Below are 26884 nucleotides of genomic sequence, written 5' to 3' on the forward strand. Positions count from 1 at the left end.
AGGTTACAATATGTATAGACGTTGTTAAAAAAAAAATTGGAAAGGGTATAGAAGCTGAAAATGTGTAATATTAAAGAAAAGGTATAATATGAGAAATGATGGAAACAACTATATTGTAATAAGATAATGAGATAAATTAATGGCTGTAAACCTCTCTATCTTTTTTAAATTTTGCTTGTCATAAAACAGAAAATGTATAACTTGTAAATGTTTATTTGAAAATGAATACAAATATTGAAAACAAATATAATTTTAGGGACGAGGTGCCCTTTAAGCGTTTTTATGTCTTCACGTAACTGCGGCTCTGTGTTTACGATTCGGTGAAAACATGATGTAACCTCTTAGTCACACACAAGTCAGGTCACTCCTTGTGACAAATATCACTATGGTGATATCATTTGTATCTCCAGCAGAAATACCCTTTCCTAAGAAACTAGTTTCCTTTCATCATGTGCTGTGGGTGTGCGAATATGTAAATCCAGGAAGGCCCTGCCTCTGACTTGTATAATGAGAAGAGGGGGGTTTACTTCTGACTGTCTGTTGCTGCTGATCAGACTTGTCTTGTGTCTCATAGAATGAGCACACTCTTCTTGTGTGTCTTCAGCAAGGCTGGGAGGGTTAATCATATCTGCCTCCTTCTCATCATTTCCTGAAAGAGTCAAGCCTGCTGCTTAAGAAAAAAACTTCCTGTCTGGACTTTCCAGAGCTGCTGGGAGCAGCATAGAGGACATGGGAGCCTAATGCACTGTCTATCCTGGTCCCCCTATGCCCAGCAAGTCACCCCTGCCCCAGCCATGCCTGAGCTGATGGAGTACACAGGTAAGTTGCAGATCATTTTCACATACAATGTTGCTTTGGAAGTGTAACAATAATTATTCTGGCCACTGTTTTACAAGCAGCTGTGTTTTTTAAGCTGCAGATCATTTTCAGATACAATGTTGCTTTGGAAGTGTGCACTGTTTTACAAGCAGCTGATTTGTTCCAAACTTAAAGCATAGCTAAACTCAGAATTGTCACTTTACATAAAAGGGTAGACATGTAAAGTAAAAATTCTGTTTGTTTTTAATTTAAAAAAAAGGGTGCAGCACCGCCCCTAATTCTCGATCGCCTAGCGCAAAGCCTCCCACGATACCTACGTCACGCATCCCGGAGACTCTTAGGTGCTCCTTCTGCACATGCTCCAGCATCTCAGGCATGCGCAGAAGGTGCCTTTTCATTAAAAAAGAAAAATTTGCCAATCTCACGCATTCGTGCACCTGGGTCGGGTGACGTAGAAAGAAGAACCCGGGAAAAGATGGCAGCACCTGGCATGCCGGCTCGGAGATGGATGCCTGGACGACATGGGACCCAATGGAAGAGACCTCCAGATCGATCAACTGCGCTGCAGGATTGAAGGTAAGTGGATTTTTTTTTTTTGGTGTTTTTTTGGGCTAATTCAGTGGCGGTGAGGTTGTGGTGTGTTTATGGCTTCCTCAGGCCAGGAAATGTTGTTATATGGGGGAGATATTACTTATTATACTTTTACGTAATATGTAGCGATTAGAAAACTGCTCAGTGTCAAATGTTCAGGGTGTTCTTTTTGAACCAGCGCAGTCGTCCTCAAATGGCTGACAAGGGAGCTGTATAAAATCGATCAATTAGGCTGCCCAACAGGAACTTAGAGAAATGCCCCTTCCTTTGTGGCATATGTGGCAGACTTGGCATCACCATATGGTTTATAGGAAACATGTCCATGGCAGCGTAGCCCAGCTGGTGATGATCATAAAATGATTATCTTTGAGTTTATGCTTTTGTAGAAAGTGGCAAGCCTTAAGGTATGCCTCCTATGAAAGCTGGCAACTAAACTGCCAAAAATTATAAAAAAATCATCAATTATTTTATTACCTCGTACTCCCAGGAGAATTATTGAAACAATCAACTAGTAAGGAAACTTTAAAAGTCTTTGGATAAACAGAATATTTGCTAAAAAGAACTAACTCCGTCCTTTTCGTTATCATTCTTTGCGGTTTCTGAAAGGCAAAAGTTTTCCAAGGCTGTATTGGATCCAACCAAGTAGCCCCGTGCCAGTCAAGTGAGACTGGAGTTAGTTCTTGCTTTCTGTTTGCACCCTAAGTTTGGGGATGATCACTGGGGTTCAGTTATACTGTTGCATTAGGTAGGATTTAGATTGCACCTAAAGGGTATTGAGAGTTCTGCATTATTGGGATTAATAAAAAAGTAGAGTCTGTTCACTGAGAATGTTTATCATGCAAAGCAACTGTTAGTAAATAAGGCAAAGTTTTATGAACATCTAAATATAATCAAGCAAAAATCTAATTTTTGAATTGCCCTTGCACAGGATAAGGTATTTAGGTGACCACTGATTTTCTTTCATAGCCAAGAGATCATTGGTGTCAGTTAAACTGACCTGAGAGGAACAAACTGCTCATTGCTCAAGGAATCCCTAGCAAACTCTGGAGAAACCATGGGACCCCGCTCTAACTTATAGCACGTTATAAAACCTCTACATGTATTTTATTGTATTCAGCAGCAGTTGCTTTCACTTGGAAAACAAATGTTTAAATGTACGTAATATTTGACATGTTATAAAACATACATTGGTATCTGCACAACTGAAAACATTCCGTTCCAGATTCAGATAACAATGTTATTCATGTTAATAATACACAGCATTACCAGGAACACAATATATAAAGGTGCCACATTGTACACCTTATCTAACAGGTGATGATGCAAAATGGAAAAACAGTGAGAAGAGTCAGCCAGGTAAACACAGAAATCTGTCAGTTCTTTTTCTTAATGTTAAAAAAAGCATAAAGTGTGCAGATTGTAATAAGTTTATTGACATAAAGTAGTGAATATTAAAGCTAGTGGTCAAAAAACATTACCAAAAAAGCCCGGTAAATTTCCAAACCCAGAGTAGAGATGTTTTGTAAAACATGTGGTCACTGCTGAAAACCAGAAACATTTTTGAGGATGAATCGTGGGAAAAAGGGACTATCCCTACAAGTCAGAAACAGATAACCACTATGTAGCTGCTAACCACATCTACCGAGTATCGTCCATACACTTAATTACGTAAATGCCTGGCTTCTCAGGGGTGGGCATATTGGGCCTGCTTTATGAAAGCTCTCCAGAATTGGAGAAGATAGACTATCATGGGTAAACGTGGATGATTCAGTAAAGCTGGAATTAATCTTATCCAGAATTAAAACATTTGCCAACTGACATCATAGATTTTTTTAAAAATCCAATCCAGGTTTGCAGAATCACTCAGGTTCTCATGTAATAGTATATCTTCCTCAGTCTTGAAGAGCTTTAAAAAATCAGGCCCATTGCAACCAAGAACTTCCTAATCTGCTGTAAGGCAGTGTATAACATTTAGCTTCAACGTTTTCACTGTTTATCAAAGAACAAAATGTAAAAGACAAGAACAATGCTTAGGTTAGAATTTTTATGTTCCTGCATGAAGAAAATGCAACAACCTATAGCAACCAATTGGTGATGTTTTTGGGTTGCATGATGTTAGCTGTAACTGCTATACAACTTCTTTTAGAGCTGGCAGTCAATGTTCTGTGTACAGGTATTGGAAAGGATTCTGGGCAATCCTGTCTACTAATTGGATACTGTTGCAATGGTTGTATGGAGGAAAAGTTCTATTTTTTCTTATTTAGCAATACAGTGCTCAACCCAGAAATTTTTTTAAGCCGGGTGGGAAGAAATTGTAGGCGGGTGGCAGTCCCTGTATTGTGACCAAACTTTTTAGTAACCACCCAAAAACAGCCGGGTGGGTGCTGAAAAGTGCCAGGTGGTGCGCCCGGCTAAAAGTGCCTGGGGAGAACCCTGCAATATAGAGTTCCTGATGGTAGTAAAGTGGAGTGTTAGGAACTTTAAGGCCCCCTTTGCATCCTCTAAAGATCAGGGCAAATGCATGAGGCCAATAACCTGACAGCTCAGGTGACCTTTGATCCAGACCCTTAAATTGAAAAAATAATCCAAAGCAAAATCAAATAAAGATGCAAACTAAGACATTTAATAGATAACCCTGCACATTTGTGGCTGAATATTCAGTATCTTTCATAAGCATAGTTTTTGAAAGCATAGTTTACCAGCTGTTAGACTGAATTGTCTTTTTAAATATTGCTGCCTATGTCTGCTTTTCTTCTGTATAGTGCATGTGTGCTCCAGGCCATCAGAGAATATTTGAATGATGATTGCATTGTTTGCCCAAGTCTAGCACGTCACGCACAGGAGAATACATGGAAAGTTTATTTTAATGTGAATTGATTCCCGGCTTGGGTCCAGTAATCATAGCATGCAGAAGGTGCCTGTTCTTTGTATATGATCCCAGAGGATGCGCCAGGTGCTTTGGAGAGGTCTGTTACTGAGGAAACCACATCAACTCTCCAGGTGCTGCTATCTAATGCAGAGCTCTTCAGGGTGTTGATGTCAGATGAAGGCTTTTGGATAATAATTATAGAGCGGCTGGCATGAATATTGGAGTTTTATTATGATTAGTGATTTGCAGATCCTTATGGTTGCAAGGTGGTGCAGCTAACTACTTCCCCAGCCTACTAATGCCTATATATGGAGAATTTTTGGGATTCCTTGGCTGACAATGCAGAGCTATGAATGAATCAATGAGATCACCCTGTATCCTGGCGTTGCCCTGCAAGCAATCCTAACTGCATAACAACTACATTCCAATCACTTAATGTCATGAAAATGGGATGCATACAAAATATTAGGGCTCAGCAAGTATTGTTGAAAAGGACACTGTCAGGATAAAAATATGAGAGCACACACTGCTGGCTTGTGAAGGCGCATGCTTCCTTCCTTTAACGTGTTAAACTTTTAACCTACATTGGGTATACCCATGTCAGGTATCCTGAAACTTCAATGGGTTTGTCTGGGTCAATGACTCAATTATAAAAATACTGACAATTGTAGATCATGTGCCTTTAGGATAACAAATAATGTCATGTTATTATTATTAAACAGATTTATATAGCACCAACATTAAACATTAAATATGGGTTGCAAATGATAGACAGATACAGACAGTGACACAAGGCGGAGAGGACTCTAAAGAGCTTACAATCTAGGAGGCGGGGGAAGTATCACACAATGATCTGGCTCTAACATTTAGAGCTGAGTGAAAATGAAAGACTTATTACTAATTAAATATGTTCTGACAACTAGTATAAGTGCCTGAATGTGTTCTAATATCGGCATTATCCCATCTCCCATATCCCACGCTATAACAGGAAGTGCCTGTGCAAAGTCCTTCATGCCAACACCTCTAGGCATTATTTTTATTAAAAGCTGGAGATTCAAAAAAGTTAAGAAAAGCATTTGAAATTGTAGTAGCATGGTAACATTTTTTATGAGATTTTATTCATTGTGCTTTAAGATTTAAAGAGGTGTTAGGTTTTTTTTTGTGCAATGGCATTTTCCTGCTCGCCAAGTCCCGTGCGGTTGGGCTCCTATGATGCAATGAATACATTTATTATTGAGGAAAGGGCCCTGCTCAGAAGAGCTTACAATCTAGGAGATACCTCTGTCCTAACAGGTTCTCTTTTGAGATTTCACTATGTCTATTTACCTGTAATGCCACCTTGCAACATTTATGTTGCTGAATAGCTAAGGGTGGAGGGATAAGGTAGAGTAACACCGACATTTTTTAATGTGCTTGTTAGTGCTAGAGATGGACTCCAGCGTAAAAATTATATTCTTTATTTAGTTCCACTTTCCAAAAGATAGTAGGATTTTCTTTTCTGTCCTGAAACATTTACACATAAGGCTCAGTTTACTAAGCTGTGTTATCTGCCATACCATTGTTTTTCTTTTGTGTATTAATATTATTATTAATTTTATTAATATTAATAACAAAAATAAAAAATAAACTGTATTTATATAGCACCAACATATTGTGCAGCGCTCTACAATAATTGCATCTTACTGTTATTGGCTTACTGAAAGCTTTACTTAAACTTGTGCAATCTAGTTGATTATCACATCACCACCTCCGCTTTTTCTTCTACTGATTGTATTAACTTAACAAGAAAAGCAAGTGAGTGTTTTTAGTTAATTGTTGAAATTCTAGTAAAGGGAATAACCCAACTTTTTTCCCCTTGTTGTGGGACTTTCCATCTTGACCTTTGGCGTAGTAATGTGTTTTTGCTGCAGGGCTGAAATGGTCCGAGCTCTTCAGTATTCTTATATGGGTATAGGAAGGTCACAAGCACTGTGCAACATGCGACAAGCAATACCAATTGAAGTTTTTTACTTTAAATTTTATATGTTCTTATAGGATTTTTTTTATATTATTTTATTAAAATCGTAAGGGTGTCAAAGGATCAGTAAGAATAATTAGCAAAATAAAAAAAAAACCTTGATAGATGTAGCGATGCAACCACATAGAAAAGGGAATATACAAAATGCACAAAGAGCTATAAAAATAACCAGAGCTTTACATTTTATTAACACAGCAATTTGTGAAAGTTTATTATTTCAAGTTTCATGTGCAAATCTTTTCAATCAGTATTGTTCCCACTGAGCATAAAGTCTTTTTGTACAATTAACTAATATGCGACCTGGCCAAAAAAAAATCACACACTCTAATATTTTCTTTAGTCATTTTTAGCCTTGATTATGGTGCACATTAACTGTGGTATCATTTTGATAAGCTTATGCAATGTTACATTTTTTTCTGTCCAGAATTGCATTGCCAAGATCTTGTATTGATGGTGGAGATTCGGATTGTTGCTCCAGCTCATCACAAAGATTCTCAGTGGGTTGGAGTGGAACTGTTTGTTGCAGAAAAGGCAAATGATGTCTCTGCAATAAAAGAAACTTACCTGCCTATTCCCAGTGTTTTTTAATGTACTCTGAGCTGGCATGCTGGTTATTCCGGCACACCCCTGACTGCCAGGAATGAATTATTATACACACGTGCAGGTGTTACACCATTCATGCCTGGCCAATCAAGATCCTGGTGGTACCCAAGACGGAGTGTGGAGAAGTAAATATACCTATAAAATCCATGCGTAAAAATTATGTCCAGTGCACCCTCACCCACTCAATTTGAGGATGATGACTCCTGGCATTGTTATCTTGAAATATGCCAGTGCCATCAGTGGAAAAAAAATCCATGGATGAATAAAAGGGGACTTTCAGTATATTCAGGTAGTCAGCTGACTCTTTTTGGGCGCATATCAATTGGGCGCATATCAATTCTGAATCTAGACCAACTGAAACAACCCCAGATCATAAAACTGCAACCACAGGCTTGGGGACTTTTTTTTGCCAGGCAATGTATATGTCTTATAGCTCTTTTAAGGTTGCAAAATTTTTCATTGAAACAGCTGTTACATGTAAAAAGGAAGAAAAAACTTTTCCTGCCTTTTAGGGCCCTAAAATCCACTGAAAAAAAACAGAAAAGCTCTGGGTCCCCTGCAACAATTACACCTTCCATTCTTGTATTTAAGAGAGTGTGGTGACATGAGATTAGGGGGAGATTAGGGGTACCAACAGCAGAAGCAATGACAGTCACTCTCCAGGGGCACAAATGTAATATAAAAGAATTATAAAAGTGTCTTTAAAGTTTCTTCATACTGAAAACTGCAATAGCAGCTCAAATTTGTTCTCACTATCTAAAATAATCTCAGCTAAAACTAGACGATGATACTTGTTGTGCCAAATCCACATTAAAGTTAATGTTTGCATTGGCCCTCTCCTTAGCCTCTAACTTTTCTTTGCATTAACTCAAACTCTTGGCTGATTATTAATTCCAATGGATTGGATGACCAAGACACATTCTGGAGGGCGGTCAGATCTTTCCTGTCCTACTGTCCTCTATTTTCATGACCAGCAATAGAAAGAGGTGACATCACTGAGCCATATAAAAACAGTAATGCCTCATGCCATAGCCTAATATTTAAATAAACAATGATGACACTGCATTTGTTCATAAATAATTTAATTTATCTGGATGGTTTTATGATCCAGGTTTTTGTCATCTGTATATTTGTCATATACAGATGACAAATTTATGGTTGTGTAGAAACTACAAATTATTTACACAAGTTTCACCTGATTTGTAAAGTTCTTGTTTTTAGTGGTTTCTCTTCCCTGTTTCTGACTGCAGTTAAAGGAAACTGAAAGTAATCCCAAAAACATAGTTTTGGAGTTCCTGCAATAAAAGAATGTTTTAATATGGGAATTGTTGACTTTTTGAAGGTTAATGTCATGTTTGTCAGGCCTCAGGACCACCTGTTTTGAGGACCTTAAAGAATTATTGTGCATATTTTTTACGGCACTTTTCATTTTTACAGAATTTTTTTAAAAAAAGCAAACAAAATGTTAAGGAGAGGAAGAAAGGATTAGTACAGTATAACATTTCAAGTAGTTGGTAAATTATTTTTTTCCAAACTAGGTAAAAAGTCCCTCTAAATAATCTTAGAATTGCAAGCTATGTATGGAATTTTTAAAGAATGAAGTGCAGGTAGTCCCCGGGTTACATATGAGATAGGGACCGTAGTTTTGCTCTTAAATTAATTTTGTATGTAAGTTGGAACAGGTACACTGTTTTAATAAATGCAATTAGGACAGATGTTTGTCTCAACATATTATTAGGCAGCGCGGTGTCAGTTACTGTATAAAATCCTCACTGTGAGTTAATCACAAACAAAGCAAAACAAAATTTTATGCAGCCTAGACATTCATTAACTTCTGGAGCAAGCTGTGCTTTGATATGCAAAAAGAAACAACTGCAGAGTTTGTCTTGGTTATTAAAGAGTTACAAGGGCTTGCAGAACAGCAAAAGGCTTCTTCTGCAAGTCATGCAAATTGTCCCCCTCCCCCCCGTCAAGCCTCTGTCCTGCACAGAACGAGCGGGAGCCCCGTTCGTATCTAGGGGTCGTCCGTATGTAGGATATCCTTTACTGCCTGTAAACAATACATTGTTGGCAGCTCTGTATAAGGGGACCCCCAACCCATAAACATACATTGCCATATGCCCCCTACATCTCTAGGCATTATTTAGCATATGCAAAAAAACTACATACATGGCCACTGAATTTAGCCTTGTCCTCTTCTCAACTGCCACTATCCTAAAGCAGGTTTCATCCCATTCCACAAACTTGGCACCACCAATATAACACCCCCGTTACCCATAAAAATACATTTTTATATGTCTCTTGCTAGGCCTAAGCATAAACCCACATGTGCCCAATAATTTAAGCATTTCCTTCCTTTCCTTCTTGCCACTCCTCTGACCATCTTGGTTTCAGTTGCTGCTTTCCTTTCCTGAGTTTCCATCTGCTGATGCACATTTGCACATGCATTTGATCTAATCTCTGTAGGTATGCTGTTCCTTGGACGTTACAGCACACCTTCCAAAAGAATTCAGGACAGTTGTCACACATTTGTGCACAGCCATACTAGTAAAGAACTGGCTGAGGACTGCCTCTAGGCAAGGAATGAGGAAGCTCGTACGACGAAGGTAGGTATTTGGGGGAAAAAAAGCCGCTCTTCTATTTTCCTGCACAATTGTTGCATGGTACAGTTCGGATCCCCAAGTTTGTGGACCAATAATCTCATGTTTATGAATTGCTTAAACCTTCATCTGAGTTGGATTAGGATTCCATCTTCCATCTGCCTGATCTGAATCCTGGAAAAACATGCTGAATTCCAGCCATGATCTAGTTCTTTGCTCTGATTTATTTATTCATCATTCAAAGATGCCCTGAAGTAGACAATAAAGTGCAATTTCCAGACTTCTCTACCAATCAGGATAAGCCTTCTAGCTGCCAAACCCATATTGCACGTTTTCAGTAAGTGCTTTAGGAAAATTGCCTGGTTGCACCATTTATTTTTGCAAATTGTGACCACTTCCTCAATGTCACAAGCATAGGAAAGTGACACACTGAACAGCCTGGTTCCTGTAAACCCCCTGCTGCAGATAATGGTTTGACAACTTCTGCTTTGTGCTTTGTTTCAGCTAAGAAAAAAAAAGGTGACTTGGATGAAAATAATTGTTCTGTTGTTTCAAGTCAGGGCGGGGTGAAGGAGAAGCAGGATCCAAAAAATCGGCCAAATTTAGAACAAGTTTCACCTTTTTATGTATAGCAAGCTGGACAGATTTTACATTTAGTTCTGTAGATATAAGCTATAAAAATGTATTTGATGATTCCTGTATATCCAGGAAATGGCTTTCATTTGTAGGCAGATTTTGATTGAATGTGACAAGTACCTGTGCACAGACTGCCAGGAGAAGTCATTTGGGGCCTGCGTACATGAGATTTTTGGCCACGCTGGACTGCCTTTCTCCCTATACAAATCTACAGGAATGCCAAAGCAGCCTGAAAAAGGAGCCAGCTGCAGGTCAGAAGCACTTGTAAAGTTTTTAAAAAACACTGTCCAATTGGGGTCATTGCAAAATTTGGCCATCAACTCAACAAGTCCAAAGTCCACTAACTGGCACAAGCATGGGACAAGCGGTGTTGAATCGGTAATCAGGACCTTAATTTTATCATACATCTGTTTTTCCATTGTAATCATGGCATTAAATGAAAAAAACTGCTCAAAAAGCATTTTTAATAAAAACCATATGACAGTATGAAGGGAGAGGGTTGGGAGGGTAGAGGCTATTATTCCAAGATAATGGGCTTGTGTCAAACCGGATCAACTAAGCTGAGCATATGAAGAAAAAAGAAGCAGCACTTGTATTCAATAAAAATGACTTGCCAAAGCAATCTGCAGACATGGGTAACAAAAGTTGTATACACTTTGTTTTCTGCAAAGGGTAAACTTGCCCCTTCCTGTTTAGTACTGAGGCCAATCCTGAATAGGTCAACCAACAAAAAGTTTGGGAGGCAGAATCGGGTGTGATGAAGATTTTCTATAACTTCTGCTGCCTTTGTCTTTATAATTGTTCCAACATGCAGTTTCAGTACAAGAGGAGAACCTGTACAACTGTGCAAGACTGATGATAAGAATGGAGTTGTTATTATTATTATTACAATTATTATTACTAATAATAATGAACAAGATTTATGTAGCGCCAGCATATTACGCAGTGATGTACAATAAATAGAGGTTGAAAATGACAGAGAAATACAGACAGTGATACAGGTATATATATACATATATGTATCATCACTGTACAAAAGGTTCTTTACAGGTGTGTATGCTGTTCTTCATGTTGTGCAATATTTACATAATCTAGGTCACTTGTCTGTGGCTATGTTCAAGAACCTGCCCACCTTCTTTTTATTTCTAAACTACATAGAACTTCCTTGTAAACATGTTTTTCTTTTATCCTCAGTAATTTAAGTAATTGTATTCATAGTCATGCACAGAGCAATGTGCAAAATGCAGAAGCCCATAAAAGCTATCTAGAACTAATTTTTCATTTATTTGTACACTGTAAAACTTGTCTCTTGTTGATTCCTATGAGTTTCTACACATCCCTCTTTTTTTGCACTGTTTGATGTAGATAATTACTAAGTAAAGCAGTGGTTCACTTTTTGAATAAATAATTTAATAGAATATGGCTCTATTAAGTGAGAAGGTTGGGAAGGTCACTATTCTACCAAAAACACACTCACATACCAGAAAATGCGTTGCTTTTCACTAGGCTGTGAACACTTTTCTATCTTCACATAGCAATGTAGATGATTTAATTGCAGGGAATATTTCACTTAGCTTGATAAATCAATCATGTGCAGGAAAAAATACTTTTTTTAAAAAAGTTTGCTTGGGTGTCCTTTGCACTGTGGATTTTCACATGTGGATTTCATCTCTTGCTAGGTGATTTTTCAGTTTGGTAAATCAGCCCCAAAATCTACATTTTCCAAGCACTGGTTGAGCGCAATTATCACTTATAGATCCTCCAATAATGAAATTATTCTTTTCTTTTTGAGTTAAGTTCCACTTGGATTGTAAGAAACTAACTTACCTGCTTCCTTTGCATTATATTGGTCTCTCCAAAAACATTGATATGACTTAAGTAGAAACCCCTTGAAATTGCTGTGATTACTGGTGTTTGGTGTATATGAAATTATTTTAAATGAATGCTATTTATAGTCCTGCAGAATGATGTCTAAGAATGTATTTTATTATCTTTTCGACCACAAAGTATATTTAAGCAAATGTGATTTCATTTTTAGGTATTGCTCTGGAAAGCAGTGCCGTAATGGATTTCATGAGCACCAACAGCGACCAGAAGGAAGAAATGGAGCTGCTGCTCCCCTATCTCAATGTGTCTGATGTGGTCACGTTAATGGAAAATCTCTCTCGAGATGGGGAAGTGTGTGCTGCCAGCAAGAGCACGAATAAAGCTTGTCAAGAGACTTACTACGAGGAGAGGACAGACTCTTTATTCCTTAGTGGGCAGGAAACCTCTCTTCTATCTTCAGTTAAATATGGAACTACTAAAGAGTTACTCCAGTTTGCCAATCAGCTGGCAGATGCAAAAAAGCATTTACATCAATGTTTGCAGCAAGAATGTGGAATCATACTCAACCAGGTAAGAGGACCCACCTTTTCTATGTATTTTAAAGGCAGCTGGCATAAATGTCAATATATGATTTTAAGACTTCCGACCAGGTGTAAGTAAGCAGGAAGAACCTACATGGCCTGGCCTAGCTCAGAAAGGACTTGTGGCCTAATATGTTGCAAGGCTTGGGTCTGTCTGGAAGCTTGGGTGGTGAGGTGTCCCCTGCCCACAGATATTCTGGCTCATTATTCTTACAGAGGACAGGAGAATCCAAGCTCTAGGTATCATCTAGGTTGCCCAAGACCCACTTTCCACAGGTTGTCAGAAATTCATGAACAGTGCAAGAGGTGAGGGGTCCTTGGGGAGCTCAGAAGCATGGTAGTGGAAGTAATTTACCCTCCAGATTGACTAACTGATCCTCATCCTAACCCCCTCTTCTATATTTTTCAAAAGTTCAGTAAATCCCTAAACTGCAAGAACTGACTGAGCCTGAACTAATCTGATCCGCTCGAGAAGAAGACTCACAATAACAGCTCTTGCAGGGTTGTGATACACTATCATTGGCATAGCTGTTCTGGAAAGTTTAGTGATCTACCATGCCCTGGAACAAACCTGTCTGTACTAGGTTCCTTCGTTTGCCAATCCGAAGTGCTGAATTTGGAATTCAAAGAGTGACTAGATGCAATTTTACAACGGGAAATTAAAGTTTTGCCATGGGCTTCATAGTATATTCACCACACCTAATATCAGCATTCTTGTATGATACTTCACACATCTTATCTCACCTCATAATGTGACTAAGCGTGTTTATTCTCCCATTAGATTATAATTAGCCATTTAGGGTCTTTGTGACTTCTCGGTCACTTGACATGAACTGCATAACACCAATGCTATAGAATGCATGGGACTAGTGCCTTGCTGTCATGCTTCCTTAATAGCTATGTAGTTTACTGACCTGTGCCAAGTTTGCAATTTAGGAATTCTGGTTTCCTGATGTACATACTTATTCCTAGACTGTGTCTTCAAAAGTAATAACAAGTAAAATAGGATAGGCAACTAACATCTACAGTGCCATTTTATGTAGAGTGGGCAGGTTCTGGAAACATGACGTCACGTGGTCCGGAGCCGGTAAATTTAGTGGTCTGTGGGTCTAAAAAGGTTGACAACCACTGATTTATATAACAGAATACCACAGCACAATAAAATATATTAATGATGTTATGCCAGTTTATTAGAATATTAGTCAATTTACCAAGATGAGAATGGATGCCGTGGCAAAGACCAGAAGTCTTGGTTGGTAACCTAATGTGGCCAAATGAACCAACTCAATGGGTATCAGTTTGGATTTCCAAGTCCAATATTGATCACTTTTCTAGCCAGAAATGAATGATCGTGTTTAGAGGGCTGTTTATCTTTCAGTACCTCTCGTATGATCACATATGTCAATTATATTTAAAGCTGATGCATGATGTTGGTTTTAAGATTATTACATTATGCCTTTATCTCTTACTTTATTGTCCCTTTGTCCTGAACTTTAATTGAAGAAAGACAAAATGTTACTTGTTACCTGGAATAGGTGTTTATTTTTGCATTTTTATTAAAATTGTAAATTTAACTGTAAATATGTATAAATAATAAAAGAAATAAAATTCATAGTTTTAGAGGGATGTTAGAATTTATGGTATGTATATCACTGAATCCTTATCAGTAACAAGCAGAAATGAATATTTCATCTCTCTCCTCTAGATGTTGACCATCAGGGAGGGGCGGTATCAGACTGACACCGACGTGCTGTTATTTCCATGGAAGATGACATACAGGAGTATTGGCTCAGAGTTTATCCCCAGGGGGGCTTTTGGGAAAGTCCACTTGGCACAGGATACAGAGACAAGAAAGAGCATGGCATGCAAACTGGTAGGTTGCTGCAAGAATGTTTTCTCCAGACTTTATGTCTCTGTAATTATATTTTCAACAAATTATTTACTGCAAACTTAAGCGGTAGCAAAGTAAATAGACCCTGATGCATTGAGTTGCTGTATCATAAGTTCAGTGCAACGTGATATTTAAAACACTTACTCATAAAAAGAGAAAAGATTATTTGTTTTTAGTGCTGGAGGGAGACATTTCATACCGTGTTTATACATTGCATATGTAATCCTACAATAGGCTCCTTTTGTAGCATTTACATGTAGTATCGGATGCCTTATAAACTAGCAGTGGAGGCTAAATATTGTGTGATATGTGTGGTCTCTATGCTCGTCCTGCAATAAGGTGACAACAGGCTTCTATTGGAGTGGTTGTCACCCTCTGTGCATTGGTGAATATGGAAATGTAACATGATGTGCCAATGTACCCTGCTGGACAATTGAGTGGCCCTGCTGTACTCTCCTGAAAAACACAGTAGTCATTCCCGATCGGTCATCCATTAATTTGCCAACGCTGTACACATGTCAGATTTCCACCCAAGATGAGAACGGCTATTTGTCTCGGGCGACTATTATGTGGCGTGTATATATAGCTTAAGTCCAAGAGCTTTCAGTGTCCTCACTGATAGGGATAAGGCATTTACTGTCCACAGCCCCTTGCCCTGCCTATGCCAAGCTAGGTCTTATTGCCATTAAAACAAAATACAAATTAGATGTTTCAGAGCTCATTGTTTTATTGCTAGTGAGTGTTTATCAAAACTAGCTGCATTGGACCCTTGCTGGCTGGGACAGATAACATTCACAATATATTAAAAAAATACATTGTTCTCTTAATGATCTATGTGTTTTTTCTGATAAATTTATAAATTTCACAATAAAAATATGATATTGTTTTTTTAATATTGTACTGTAACATGGTACTTTATGGCTATACAGGCTGCTTCCCATATTAGAAGGTGGTTATCTAATGTCCAACAATAACCTTGCTTGTATCAGTGACAATATATACTTTGGTCTTTGTATATATCTGATCAAAAATATTTCTAACTTTTCTAAGATAATAACAATATGTTCATTGTAACTTGCTTTATTTCCTTGTCTTCTTTCCCTTCATGCGATTAGGAAAAATATGTTGTGTTTTACTGTTGACATTTCAGTACAAGGAAGTATGTCTGCTCCAAACTTCCTCATCTTATGATTGCTTTTATACGAAACAATTTCCATAGTGGCAGTTCAATACAAACTGCACATGTTTGATATCAGGCAAAGTGCAAAGATCAAGGTGAACAAATCCATGTAAACCTATTAGCAATTGTTTTAGGAAGGTGAAATTTGGTTCCTGATTTTTATTACTCACCATTGCACTGCCATGATAAATGTGGCCTAAAATAAGGCTGTATGAAATGGGTGAGAAAATGGTAATATGGTAATATAGATACAATTCCCACTGCTATGTCATGTGAGTGCTCCCCAAATAGTCAGGATCTAACTCTCATTTAGTCTAAAAGGAATGTAATGGAGATTGTCGCTTACCTTAGTTAATGTTGAATGGAGAACCCTTGGGACCCAGTATTGACAACCATTTCCAATATGCTGCCCCTCACCATGGCCAATGTCTTCATATACTGGAAGGACCATTGGCCTCTGCTGTATCAGCAAGCATTAGATCCTAAATTTTACAGGGAAAAGACAAGATTCTGTATCACTTATGGTTTGAAATTGGAGATTGGAGAGACTGGAAGTCCCTAAATGGTTTTGCTTTGATGGGTTCCATCATGTTGAAAAATGTTGGTTTCAAGCTTTTGACATGCATTTAGAAATACAAGTCAGCAAAACCCCACTGACCAATAAAGAAGCCAACATATCACCTTCTTCTTCAATGCTCTGTTTGCTTGACCCAATTGAGGTGCCATTGAACTTCAGGCAAAGCAGGTCAAATACCACCTTTTCCTGTTAAATACTGTGTTTGCCAATGAAACAATAATTTACATTTGAATGGTAACTAAAATGTTTAAAAATAACTCATATTCTTTACTAATTAAATTCAATAAACTAAATTTGAAGTGATGAATTGTAGGTGACACACAATAAGCAGAATCATTGGAAGATAACAAGATGGCACAGTGTAATTGCCCTTGTTGTGTACTGACAAATGAGTTGAAACTCTAGGTCACATTGTGTTCTAAATAAAATGTTTACATCACTGTAAGATATTTGTATATACAGTATGTCCACCTGCCATGGATTGTTGTTATTGTAAGGAGTTATGTAACATACCCATGAGTACAATGGGATGACATAAGCCCTGATAGGTTCCTTGTAGGACATAAACCACACCTGAAAAGCAGGGTGGATGATACATGAATAATTCAGGAACGTCTGTCTTTATCACATGCCATTTCCATCACTCATGTCTATTCTCCCTCTCTGCCAAAGATTCCAGTGGAGCAATTCAAGCCGGCCGATGTGGAGTTTCAGGTGCAGTTTCAGCATGAGAACATCGCCGAGTTATATGGAGCTGTATTATGCAACAACATGGTTCACCTGTACATGGAGGCCGGGGAAGGAGGGTCCGTCCTGGAGAAGCTGGAGAGCTGCGGCCCTCTGCGTGAATTTGAAATTATATGGGTCACCAAACATATCCTTAAGGGGCTCGACTTTCTGCACTCTAAAAATGTGATCCATCATGACATAAAACGTAAGTGAGCCATCGTTTGAATTTGATGATTGGTATTTGAAATTGGTATTTGAGATTGGTATGTGAAAAGTGCCAAATTTTTATCATGCTGAACAAGAGCACAGCTTACAAAATGAGAACGCTTTTATTAAATGATTGGGGTAAAACTTTGTGTGCACCCGAAATGAAAAGAGGTGGCAGCTGTGGCATACTGAAGAGGGGTGACAAACTTTGTGGGGGGGATTATTCCTCACATGTGTGATTTCATGCACCTCCTTAAGTGTAGGTGTCTTCATAGAAAGGGTTATTTTCCCGAAATGGTACATGGCCAGGTTAGATGCCTATTGTACCTAGCCTAATTGACTGAAACCACTTCTCGTCGCAACTCCACTGCTGGGGCCTTCTTTATACAATCGTCTGTTTTAGATTTTCCTGACATGGTATGTGGCAGGTTAGATGTCAGTATTTCTTAGCCTTACCCATCGGTTTAGAATGCCTTCACCAGGCAACACCTAGAGCTCCTCACCCAACTTTTTTCTGCTATATTTTTAAATCCCTAGTTGACCAAACATTTTGGTTTCAATGGTCACTCTGCAATACCACACTTTAGCAGCAGGTAGCCGTGTAATTATAATTCCATTTCCAGTAAAACCTGTGAACATCAAGAAGGTTGATATCTCCCAATACTTTTTAAAGGTTTTAAAAACAAGGCCAACTCAGTCATATGCCTCATATCCTCTACAATCCCCTACACTATACCAAATAATCTATTCGAATTTACTAAGTAAATTCAGGCTTACCAAAGTGCATCCTACAGGGCTTTGCTATCTAATTGTCAAATTATCTAATTGTGGTGAAAATTCATGTTGTAAAAAATACTCCATCGTGTGCAAGGAAATGAAAAACAAAAATTCTTGCTTGCATTTGATTTGATCGGTGAAGTCAGCAGAACTTCACCTCATTCACTAAGTTGAGTGGCAATTTGCTTGAAGAGTGATAACTGTCTTTGCTTAGTAAGTAAACTAAACTGCTTTAGTAAATCCACCCAATGTGTTTCCTATCAGGCAGGTTTGTGCACTATAAATAGGTGTGGGTGAATCTTATGGAGATTGTACGGTTACTGTAACCTGTATGGTAATGGGAAAAGTCAGGTCTAACCAAAGAAATTTATGAAATTGCATCGTATTGGATAGTACTGCGTCAATGAATTCTTAATTTAGCATTATATACAGGCAAAGAACATCACACTGCTTCCTGTGGTTTTATTTTGATTCTATCAGTTTAACCACAAAGATTAGCTCTGTGTGTGTTGTGCCGTCATGGTCATACTTCAGTAAACCAAACCAGTTTTTATTGAATCATATGTTATCTGCAATACCCAGGCCACGTCCTTTCTGAAAATGCTAGTTGCTTGGCTGCCAAGCTGATCCTCTTGCTTCATTGCTTATTGTAGAATGATAATTTACAATGTATTGATGGCAAAAAAGAGCCAGCCTACTAGCCTTTTTAGGATTAGGTCACCAAGCCTGGATTTTTCCCATAAAGAAATGTTTATAAATCCAAAAACAATAATATATTGCCAATTCACCAGTCCTTGGATGTGGTTACTGCATTAGTTGCCTCTTTTCTTTATTTTGCCTGGTAAACCTGAGTAGCTGATGACAATGTTTGGGATTTTGGTGCAGCAAATGCCACATTTCAGAAAGTTAGGCTAGGTACACAGTGCAATAGTTGTCGTTGGAAATGAACGCCTAACGATCGATAATTGTTAACAAAAAAATTGAAAGACTGGCCAGCGATGCCGATGAACAGGGATTATTGCTGGAAATGTACGACCGTCCCGAGGGATCTGATTGGGCGACGATCGTTTGCTCTCTATTGTGTGTACGGTTTTTTAGTGATCATGGACTGTATCGTTCGTTCAAAAGATCGTTTTTAGTGTGTGTGTGCATTATTGGTGGAATAAATTGGAACGATCATATAATTTTAGTATCAACAGAATCGTACACAATAAGATCGTTAAAAATAATTGTGATTATTTGTTGATCGGTCGTTAATCGGTCATTTTCTAACGACAATTATTGCACGTGTCTACCTAGCCTTAGGATCTCACTGCTTTCTAAAGAGATCAACATACGTTTAATTTTTTTTTAGCTCGACTTACAGGGCCCTTTCTGACCCCCAGTGTCAAACCTGAGGCTAACAGCTCCCAGGAACACAGCAAAATGCACCCACGGCACATACACTAGCATGTTTCTGTGGCCATGGCACAGATCTTCTGGCAATGAATGTGTGGCTATGTGCAAAAAAATCCCAAATGGGAGAGGCTGGGACTGCAGTTGCAAATGTGGCGGAGCTCTGGGGCTCACCGCTAGTCTAAAATGGTCCAAAGAAGTCTATTATGGAATATATTTACCTCCAACTCTTCTTTAATAAATCCTGGAACAACTCTTGCGAGTTAAAGACCGTTGAAGGCCATTGATCTCTTCAAAAATTGCAATGACTGTGCACAAAGCACTGTGCAAATCCTGAGAAATTATATATACATTAGTGTGTGGCTCAGTCTCCTGATTTTGTACATGTGTTTATGCATAGGTAATGATTCGTAAAATAGAAAATAATTTAAAACAAAAAACACCAACAACCAATTAGAATTTATTTTTTATTTCTCTGATATAAGTTGGAGTCTGTTTGATTGTTGGAAGTTGTGGCACATTGCCCATTATGACTTCTCCTTGCCCTGCCTGTATATGTGTTCAAGTAAGGTTAACCCGGTATAATGTATAACTTCTGCTTATTGCTCTTTTTATTACAGCTAGCAACATTGTCTTCATGTCCACAAAAGCCGTGCTGGTGGATTTTGGCCTCAGCATTCAGATGACTGGTGATATGTATTATCCGAAGGATTTAAGGGGAACCGAGGTAATTAGCTGTGACTTGTGTCTTGGAACACTCGGGTTATTCATAGTCTGTTCATATCAATAATCCGCAGAGCTATAATCACATTGTGGAAATAGGGAAGGAATGTTGGGTACTTCTGGCTGTTTGCTTTTTCCCCTTTTTTTGGGCACTGAATTGTTTTTGTGCAGCCATGATTGTTAATGTGCAGAAAACTAGAAAGGAATTGGGAAAATTACAGCAAGGTTGTCCCAAGAGGGAAGCTAGGTAAATTGTGAGTTCCTCATCTGAAGAACAAGCTGTTTATCCTTCCAATTCTGGGAGAAGTATGAAGTCAGCCATTGCTGATGTGTCTTTCTGAAGGTTCTAGTTGCCTGGTTGTCTTGCTACATCTAATGACTCCATGCTTTATAAAACCAGCCCGGGAATAAACATTATTGGAAGGAGGCACCAAGATATCTGACAAAGCCAAGGAAATGGGGCCGGATTTGGCATAGTCAACATAAGCATTGGACTGGGGCTGCAAGGTTACAGTGGGTGGAACATTGCTAAGCACACGTGTTGGTGATTCAGTATCACACTCCAGTGTGATACTATTTAAAGTACTAAAAAGTTTCAGACTTCCTGCCATCCATTGCAATCTGACTGGGCCTTTATTGTTGCACACTTCTGCATTTGTATTGCTGTGTAATAGACTTACAGGTCACCTGTATGCATAGAGTCCAAAATGCTATTGCTAAATAGTGATAAATGACTGTCTGATCTTGTGATCACTTAAGTGGCAGTGCAGAGTGGACAGACTGTCAATGCTCCTTCCCCAGCTTATGCATTCCTTGTGTGACCATACTAATACTAAGCATACACTGTGAAACTTTCTATCAAAGTTTTTTGTAATCATAAATAACAATCAAAATTATCCTCGCAAGCAAATGGAAGTATTCAATGTACCATCCAGTTTAAAAAGCGATTTGTATTACGTTTGATTCACCATTATATTTTATTATAAATTGATCATGCCACCCTTCAATACAAAGGTTTTCCTTCAACATTGGCCCAAATATCAATTAAAATCATCAATATAAATGCCCTTTTATTCTTTCCTTGTTTTTTTAAATGGAAGTTTCTAATCTCTGTGTTACATGAACCAGTTTTGTATATCTGCCAATGCTGTGCTTCTAAAATGTGATTTTGTAACCACCGGAATATAATCTTAATGAATGTGCTGAAATATATAATGAGCAGCTCATATCCTTGTAGCTGGTGTTTTATGATTTATTATATCATTTTGAACAGTACTCTGTATTTATTAAATGTTGCCTTTATATCAAGAAGAACCATGAAAATTATAGGATTTTATTTATATGGTGGTGGACATAGGCAAAAGTGTGTAGAACTGACAGGCCCATGTGGAGGCCCCTGTTGGATGAGTAGGGTCTGAGACTTTGAACTTCGCTGTCTACCCATATATATATATATATATATATATATATATATATATATATGTGTATTATTAACTATTAATAATAATAATAATAATAATAATAAACAGTATTTTAAACTCCAACATATTATGCAGGACTGTACATATATATACAGTATATAGTAAAATAATGAAATTCACTAATTTCCTTTTTATTTTTTTTTGTGACAGATCTACATGAGTCCAGAAGTCGTTCTGTGCAGAGGACATTCTACGAAGGCAGATATATACAGTATGGGTGCCACCATCATTCACATGCAGACGGGAAGTCCACCTTGGGTGAAACGGTACCCACGGTCAGCGTATCCCTCTTACCTCTACATTGTAAGTTGTTCTTTTTTACTCAAGTGACAATAACTTTAAACATTATGTATGTTGTGTATGTTGGTTATAGGGAGTAGCCACACCAGTTTACCTAAAAATCGATGCGTTGAAATAAATTTTCATGTTTACTCCTTTTAATTTCTACTATTTCTGTGTTTTCCTCTGTTTTTTGTTGATCCCACCAGCATTTTAGTGTAATTTGCACTAAACAGATATCTCATCCAATATTATTTGTCTTCCCAGTTGTCTTCTTTGAACAAAAAAAAAAATATTTGCCCTTTAATTAATGGGCCTTTAATATTAACATATTTTCTGTCTTTGGGTGATAATTCTGCTCCTCTGTTGAGCGAGCATCATTGCCCTAGGACAGGAAGTATGTCACAAGCAGAATCCCCAGTATTATGGGTAATAAAAGCATGAAAAAGGGAAACTAATGCAGCTACCACATCTAAGAACTGGTAAGCTGCATTATATTATATTTGTGTAGGGTTTTTATATGTTTGAACGCTCGACTAAATCCAAAACTGGGGCAAAATCCAAGGCAAATTCTCAAAGCAATTTAGCTGATTCAGAAATGATTGCAAGCCTTTTGTAAAAGTAAATATACTTGCACACTGCATTATAGTGATTTCCTCTAATTTCTGCATTCAGAAGATGGAAGAACAATAGACAATAGACTACATTGTCCAGCATCTCTTCATAACAATAGAAAGTCCTGTAAGACCTCCAATATGGAAATATATAACACCTCAATTGGAAAACTAAAGGCACCACAAGTCATTCATCTGTTTGGATAGGTGCAGATACAGGGAAGCACATCTATGTGGAAAGTTTTTCAAATTTAAAAGGGCCTTCCTGAATTTTGGGTTTGTAAAACTTATTAATGACAGTTTACAACTGTTTTTCACTAACCATTCACCACCAAATAAACCTTTCTTCCCATAGATCCACAAACAAGCACCCCCACTGGAGGACATTGCTGAGGATTGCAGTCCCATCATGAGAGATTTACTGGTCTCAGTATTGGACAAGAACCCCAACCAGCGTCCTACTGCAGCAGAGCTTCTGAAACACGAAGCCCTCAACCCTCCTCCGGAGGACCAGCCGCGCTGCCAAAGCCTGGACACAGCCCTTCTGGAACGCAAGAGGCAAATGAAAAAGGAGCTTGAGCTGCCAGAAAACATTGCAGGTATGTCCGCATTTTACAAGCAACCAGCTGAAGTAAAATTATATTAAAACTGACTAATTTAAAATGTGCAGGATCTAATGCAGTGATCCTGGCTGTTTTTCTCTTTGCTAACCTGGTGATTTTAGTTATTCCAAAACTGATGGCTAAGGGCGGGTTGAGCCATCCCAGCACTGCAGAGCTGGTTCTTATAAAACCAGCGTTACCACAATTGACAGCTGGCACTGTACTGTTTCCTGCCATGGGGAGAAGCTATATGTAGTGTTTCCTTCGAGGCAGTGGTTCACCACCATGAGGAAGCATTACCTGCACCACAACCTCATGGCCAGTATGATCATAGCCCAATGCTTGTCCCAGGTCAGTGACTCACTAAGTAGTGCAGAGTGACTGAGAGTAATGGCAACTTTAAAGAAGTCAACAATGGCAGCCCACTTCCCTTCCATATTTCAGTCCTGATAGGTTCCCTTAAAAACTACCCTATTGCTATATTTGTTCTACAAAAACAGAAGGTTCCTGCAAGGTAAACAGGTAATACTTGTCTATTCTGCACCCCTAAATTACACTGGTTGCAGGGAGAAGCTTGCTGGAAGAATTCTATCATCCAATACACTTCGGCTGGTGTCGGACGCCTAGACCCTCCTTTACTTTGTGGTTGTTTCCTCTGGTCCCTATGTTCTATGGGGACTGTGTATGCGGCATTGCAGAAGGTTGTCCCTTCTATGATGTATTCTCCTAGTTTTGTGAATAATGCTTCTGCTGGAGACCACTGTCAATCAGCACAGCAGGACTGGGAGGGCGACTTGCCTTGCATGCAATGTACAGTGTTCTATTATTGTTAAACAGGATTTATATAGCGCCAACATATTAGGCAGCGCTGTACATGTATCTCCAAGGAGCAGCCCAGGGGTGCAAACTAACCATGTCAGCATAACACTGCCTCTGTGATTGGCATGGTCATGTTACAAAGGAACGGTCAGCCTCACTAGACATTATACAGAAAATTCTAAAATAAAAGCCATACAACCCTAATATTTAACAAATACATATTTATTAGATATCTTTGGATTGCCATTCTCTTTAACTGGTTTTCTGGTAGTCATTTTTAAATTTAGTTAAAGGTTCTTTAATGCATTTTAAACTCATAAATGCAAAAGGGTCTTAGTTTACTTTAGCCTGACCAGATGGCTAAGGATTTAGAATTTGGGCATTAGCAAATGCTGATTGTTCACTCTGGGTTGTTTGTTTGCCTTTGCTACATTTTATCAATGATTCTGGTAGGCTATTTTTTTTTTGTTTTACTCCTTTTACAGAAAGGGAACTTCAACTGTGAATAGAATTTGTATTGAACAAATAAAAAGGGAAGTTACTGCTTCCTTTGCCCCTATCATGTCTATGATGTATAAATACTTTATTATTATTCGGACCTGCATGCTTGTTTTGGTTACCCATTCAGGTAGTACAGGAGATTTAACTAGCATTTTCAGAAGTATTAGAGTCTAAGAGATCAGCTATAGCTTCTGATGTATTATTTTCCCTTATTAAGGGCTGGATCAGAACAGGGGAAGATATTAGAGCATCATGGGAGCGGAGCCTTTTTTCCTGTTTCAGAATTACTCAGTTATACATGAGAATTTGCTGTAAAGGATCAGTGACCACATGCAAATATTATGCTTTTGAAATCTTTGACATGCACCTGATGTTTAGAAGTAGAATACAAATGAACTGTTAAAATTTTGCTCAGCATTTAGTAAGCGCATAAGACAGTAATGATGGGATAACGCATTTCGAGTCAGAATTTATTTTTTTATTCAGTTCAATGAAAGCTGAATTCTGACGGTCCTTTTAGTCTACAGAAAGTGTGCTATTGCTCATTTCCATACTAAATAGGTGTAAAAATTGGACTCCAACTGATGTCTCTTTGTTCCCCTCAGATTCCACATTGTGCGCTAGTGAAGAGTCGGAGATGCAGAAGAGGCAGCGCTCACTTTCCATTGATCTTGGTGCACTTGCTGGCTACTTTAACCTGGTCCGAGGCCCTCCAACTGGAGAATATGAATGTGAATAACTATTCATTGATGAGCACAAAGGACTTCTCTGGACTTGTATTCTCAAGCACCATTTATAGACAGTTGAGAAAAGCTACTTTAAAAACTTGCTGAAGAATGTGTATACAGAAGTGAGAGCTGCTGAGTATTTCCCATGTTTCAGATTATGAGATTATTATCCTTACGAGGATACAGATATCTTGGAGAGTTGGATACAATGAATTTTCTTCCTTGCATTGACTGTCTCATTAGATTGTGTTTAAAACAGCCATTCAAAGCACCATAAGTTGGAGAACAGTACTGTCTGCCACATGGATAATAGTTGTGAAGGATTGATGTGACTTTCTGAAGAGGCTGCTTTGAGTAAAACCATGAGTAACCAATGATGGTGTTGAATTTGTATGAATTCCTTCAAATAAGTAAGATCTAAATTAAAAGAAACTAATTTTAGATTTTAGATTGATATCAAAGATATACAAGCCATGCCACTGTGCCTGCACCTCACCAAGGTCATTTTAAAGGTGCCCCAATGTTACCACTGGCATTTACCCAGTTTGTTCAATTTTATCTCTAGAGTGTTTGGGACAAAAAATATTCCAACATGTTCATCCAACCTTCAACAGAGATGAGATGATTGTTCATGAAGATGGCTGATTAGGGCTAGGGACAATTCTGAAATCTATGGGCTTTAGCTGGCTGTGCCAAGCACCTCCAGCTATTTGTTTGGCAGACAGTTTTGTTGGATATTTGTGATTAGTTGCAATGGTTTCCTATGACATAACACATGATTGACACCCATGGCCACACCACCCCTCCTTGTTCAATATATACCAGCACATAATCATTTAGGCATAAAATGTAAATTACCAATACTCCAGTTGTATCATGCTTTCCATTGCATGTGGCCAGATGGAATTATATGGCCTTCATAAATAATAGAATGATGTTGGGTCTCCTTTCACTAACCAGGAATGGTTTATCTATATATATGTAACTAAAGGGATGAGCTTGCAACACTGAAGAACATGGGTGGCCCCATTCACCCAAAGGTGTCTTATAGCTATCTATGGCTCCAACAACAGCAAAAGTCCCACCATGGAATTTCCATGCGGTGGCACAACTTCTCCTGTGTAACTCCTCCTGAGTATATCTCTCTTCTTCTGTATTCTCGTGATATATTAAATGAGCCTCAATATAACAGCTGTCATTTAGGCAGATCTGTGGATTCAGGATAGGAATTTTTATTGCTGAAATCCCTAAACATTGCAAGTGAGTGGTCTGGTTCGTCATACCCAAAAGTTGGGTTTGCTCCAATACATCATTCCCATTCGGGTGAATGTAATCCTAAAATACATATAAAATATAAGGTAAAGTTTTATATAACTCAGCTTAACCACCCTGATAAACTATATTTATTGATCAAATAGTTGCACAATAATCATTAGCACAATATTGTATTAAAAAATTGTTTGTGCACATGTTATGTTATAATGTACAAAAACATTTTTTTTTATAGATAAAATATTCCTATGGAATACAAAATGTATTGTTATGAAAGAAATGTGAATAATAATGTTTGACAAGACATTTAGTACATCCTGATGGATGGGCAAAAGAGAAAATAAAGCTGCCCTCAGACTTATGGAGTGTTGATCGCACCTTTGTCACCCAAGGGGTTAATAGTGTTTGTTCTGCATAGGTTTAGTATATCATACTGTGTATGATAAGCAGAGATATTTTATAAGGACCTAGATGGCTTGTCAATTAGCATTCGTTGTAGAGTGCCACTGTGATCCATATCTTATAGGTGTATAAGATAACCATGAATAAATACTGTCACAAAACAA

The 26884-nt window shown here is 38.2% G+C and overlaps 1 protein-coding gene across 1 annotated transcript; it reads left to right on the forward strand.

Annotated features, from left to right (window-relative positions):
- Positions 1–464: 464 nt before the first annotated feature.
- MAP3K8 (mitogen-activated protein kinase kinase kinase 8) lies at positions 465–26884 on the forward strand. Its single transcript, XM_072412670.1, has 8 exons — positions 465–819; positions 12174–12532; positions 14249–14416; positions 16864–17125; positions 19920–20026; positions 21654–21806; positions 22752–22995; positions 24924–26884. Exons 1-8 carry the CDS (start codon positions 741–743, stop codon positions 25055–25057), a joined length of 1506 nt encoding a protein of 501 aa, XP_072268771.1. The 5' UTR covers positions 465–740; the 3' UTR covers positions 25058–26884.

The sequence above is a fragment of the Pyxicephalus adspersus genome, chromosome 5, assembly GCF_032062135.1.
Source record: "Pyxicephalus adspersus chromosome 5, UCB_Pads_2.0, whole genome shotgun sequence".
Classification (NCBI taxonomy): domain Eukaryota; kingdom Metazoa; phylum Chordata; class Amphibia; order Anura; family Pyxicephalidae; genus Pyxicephalus; species Pyxicephalus adspersus.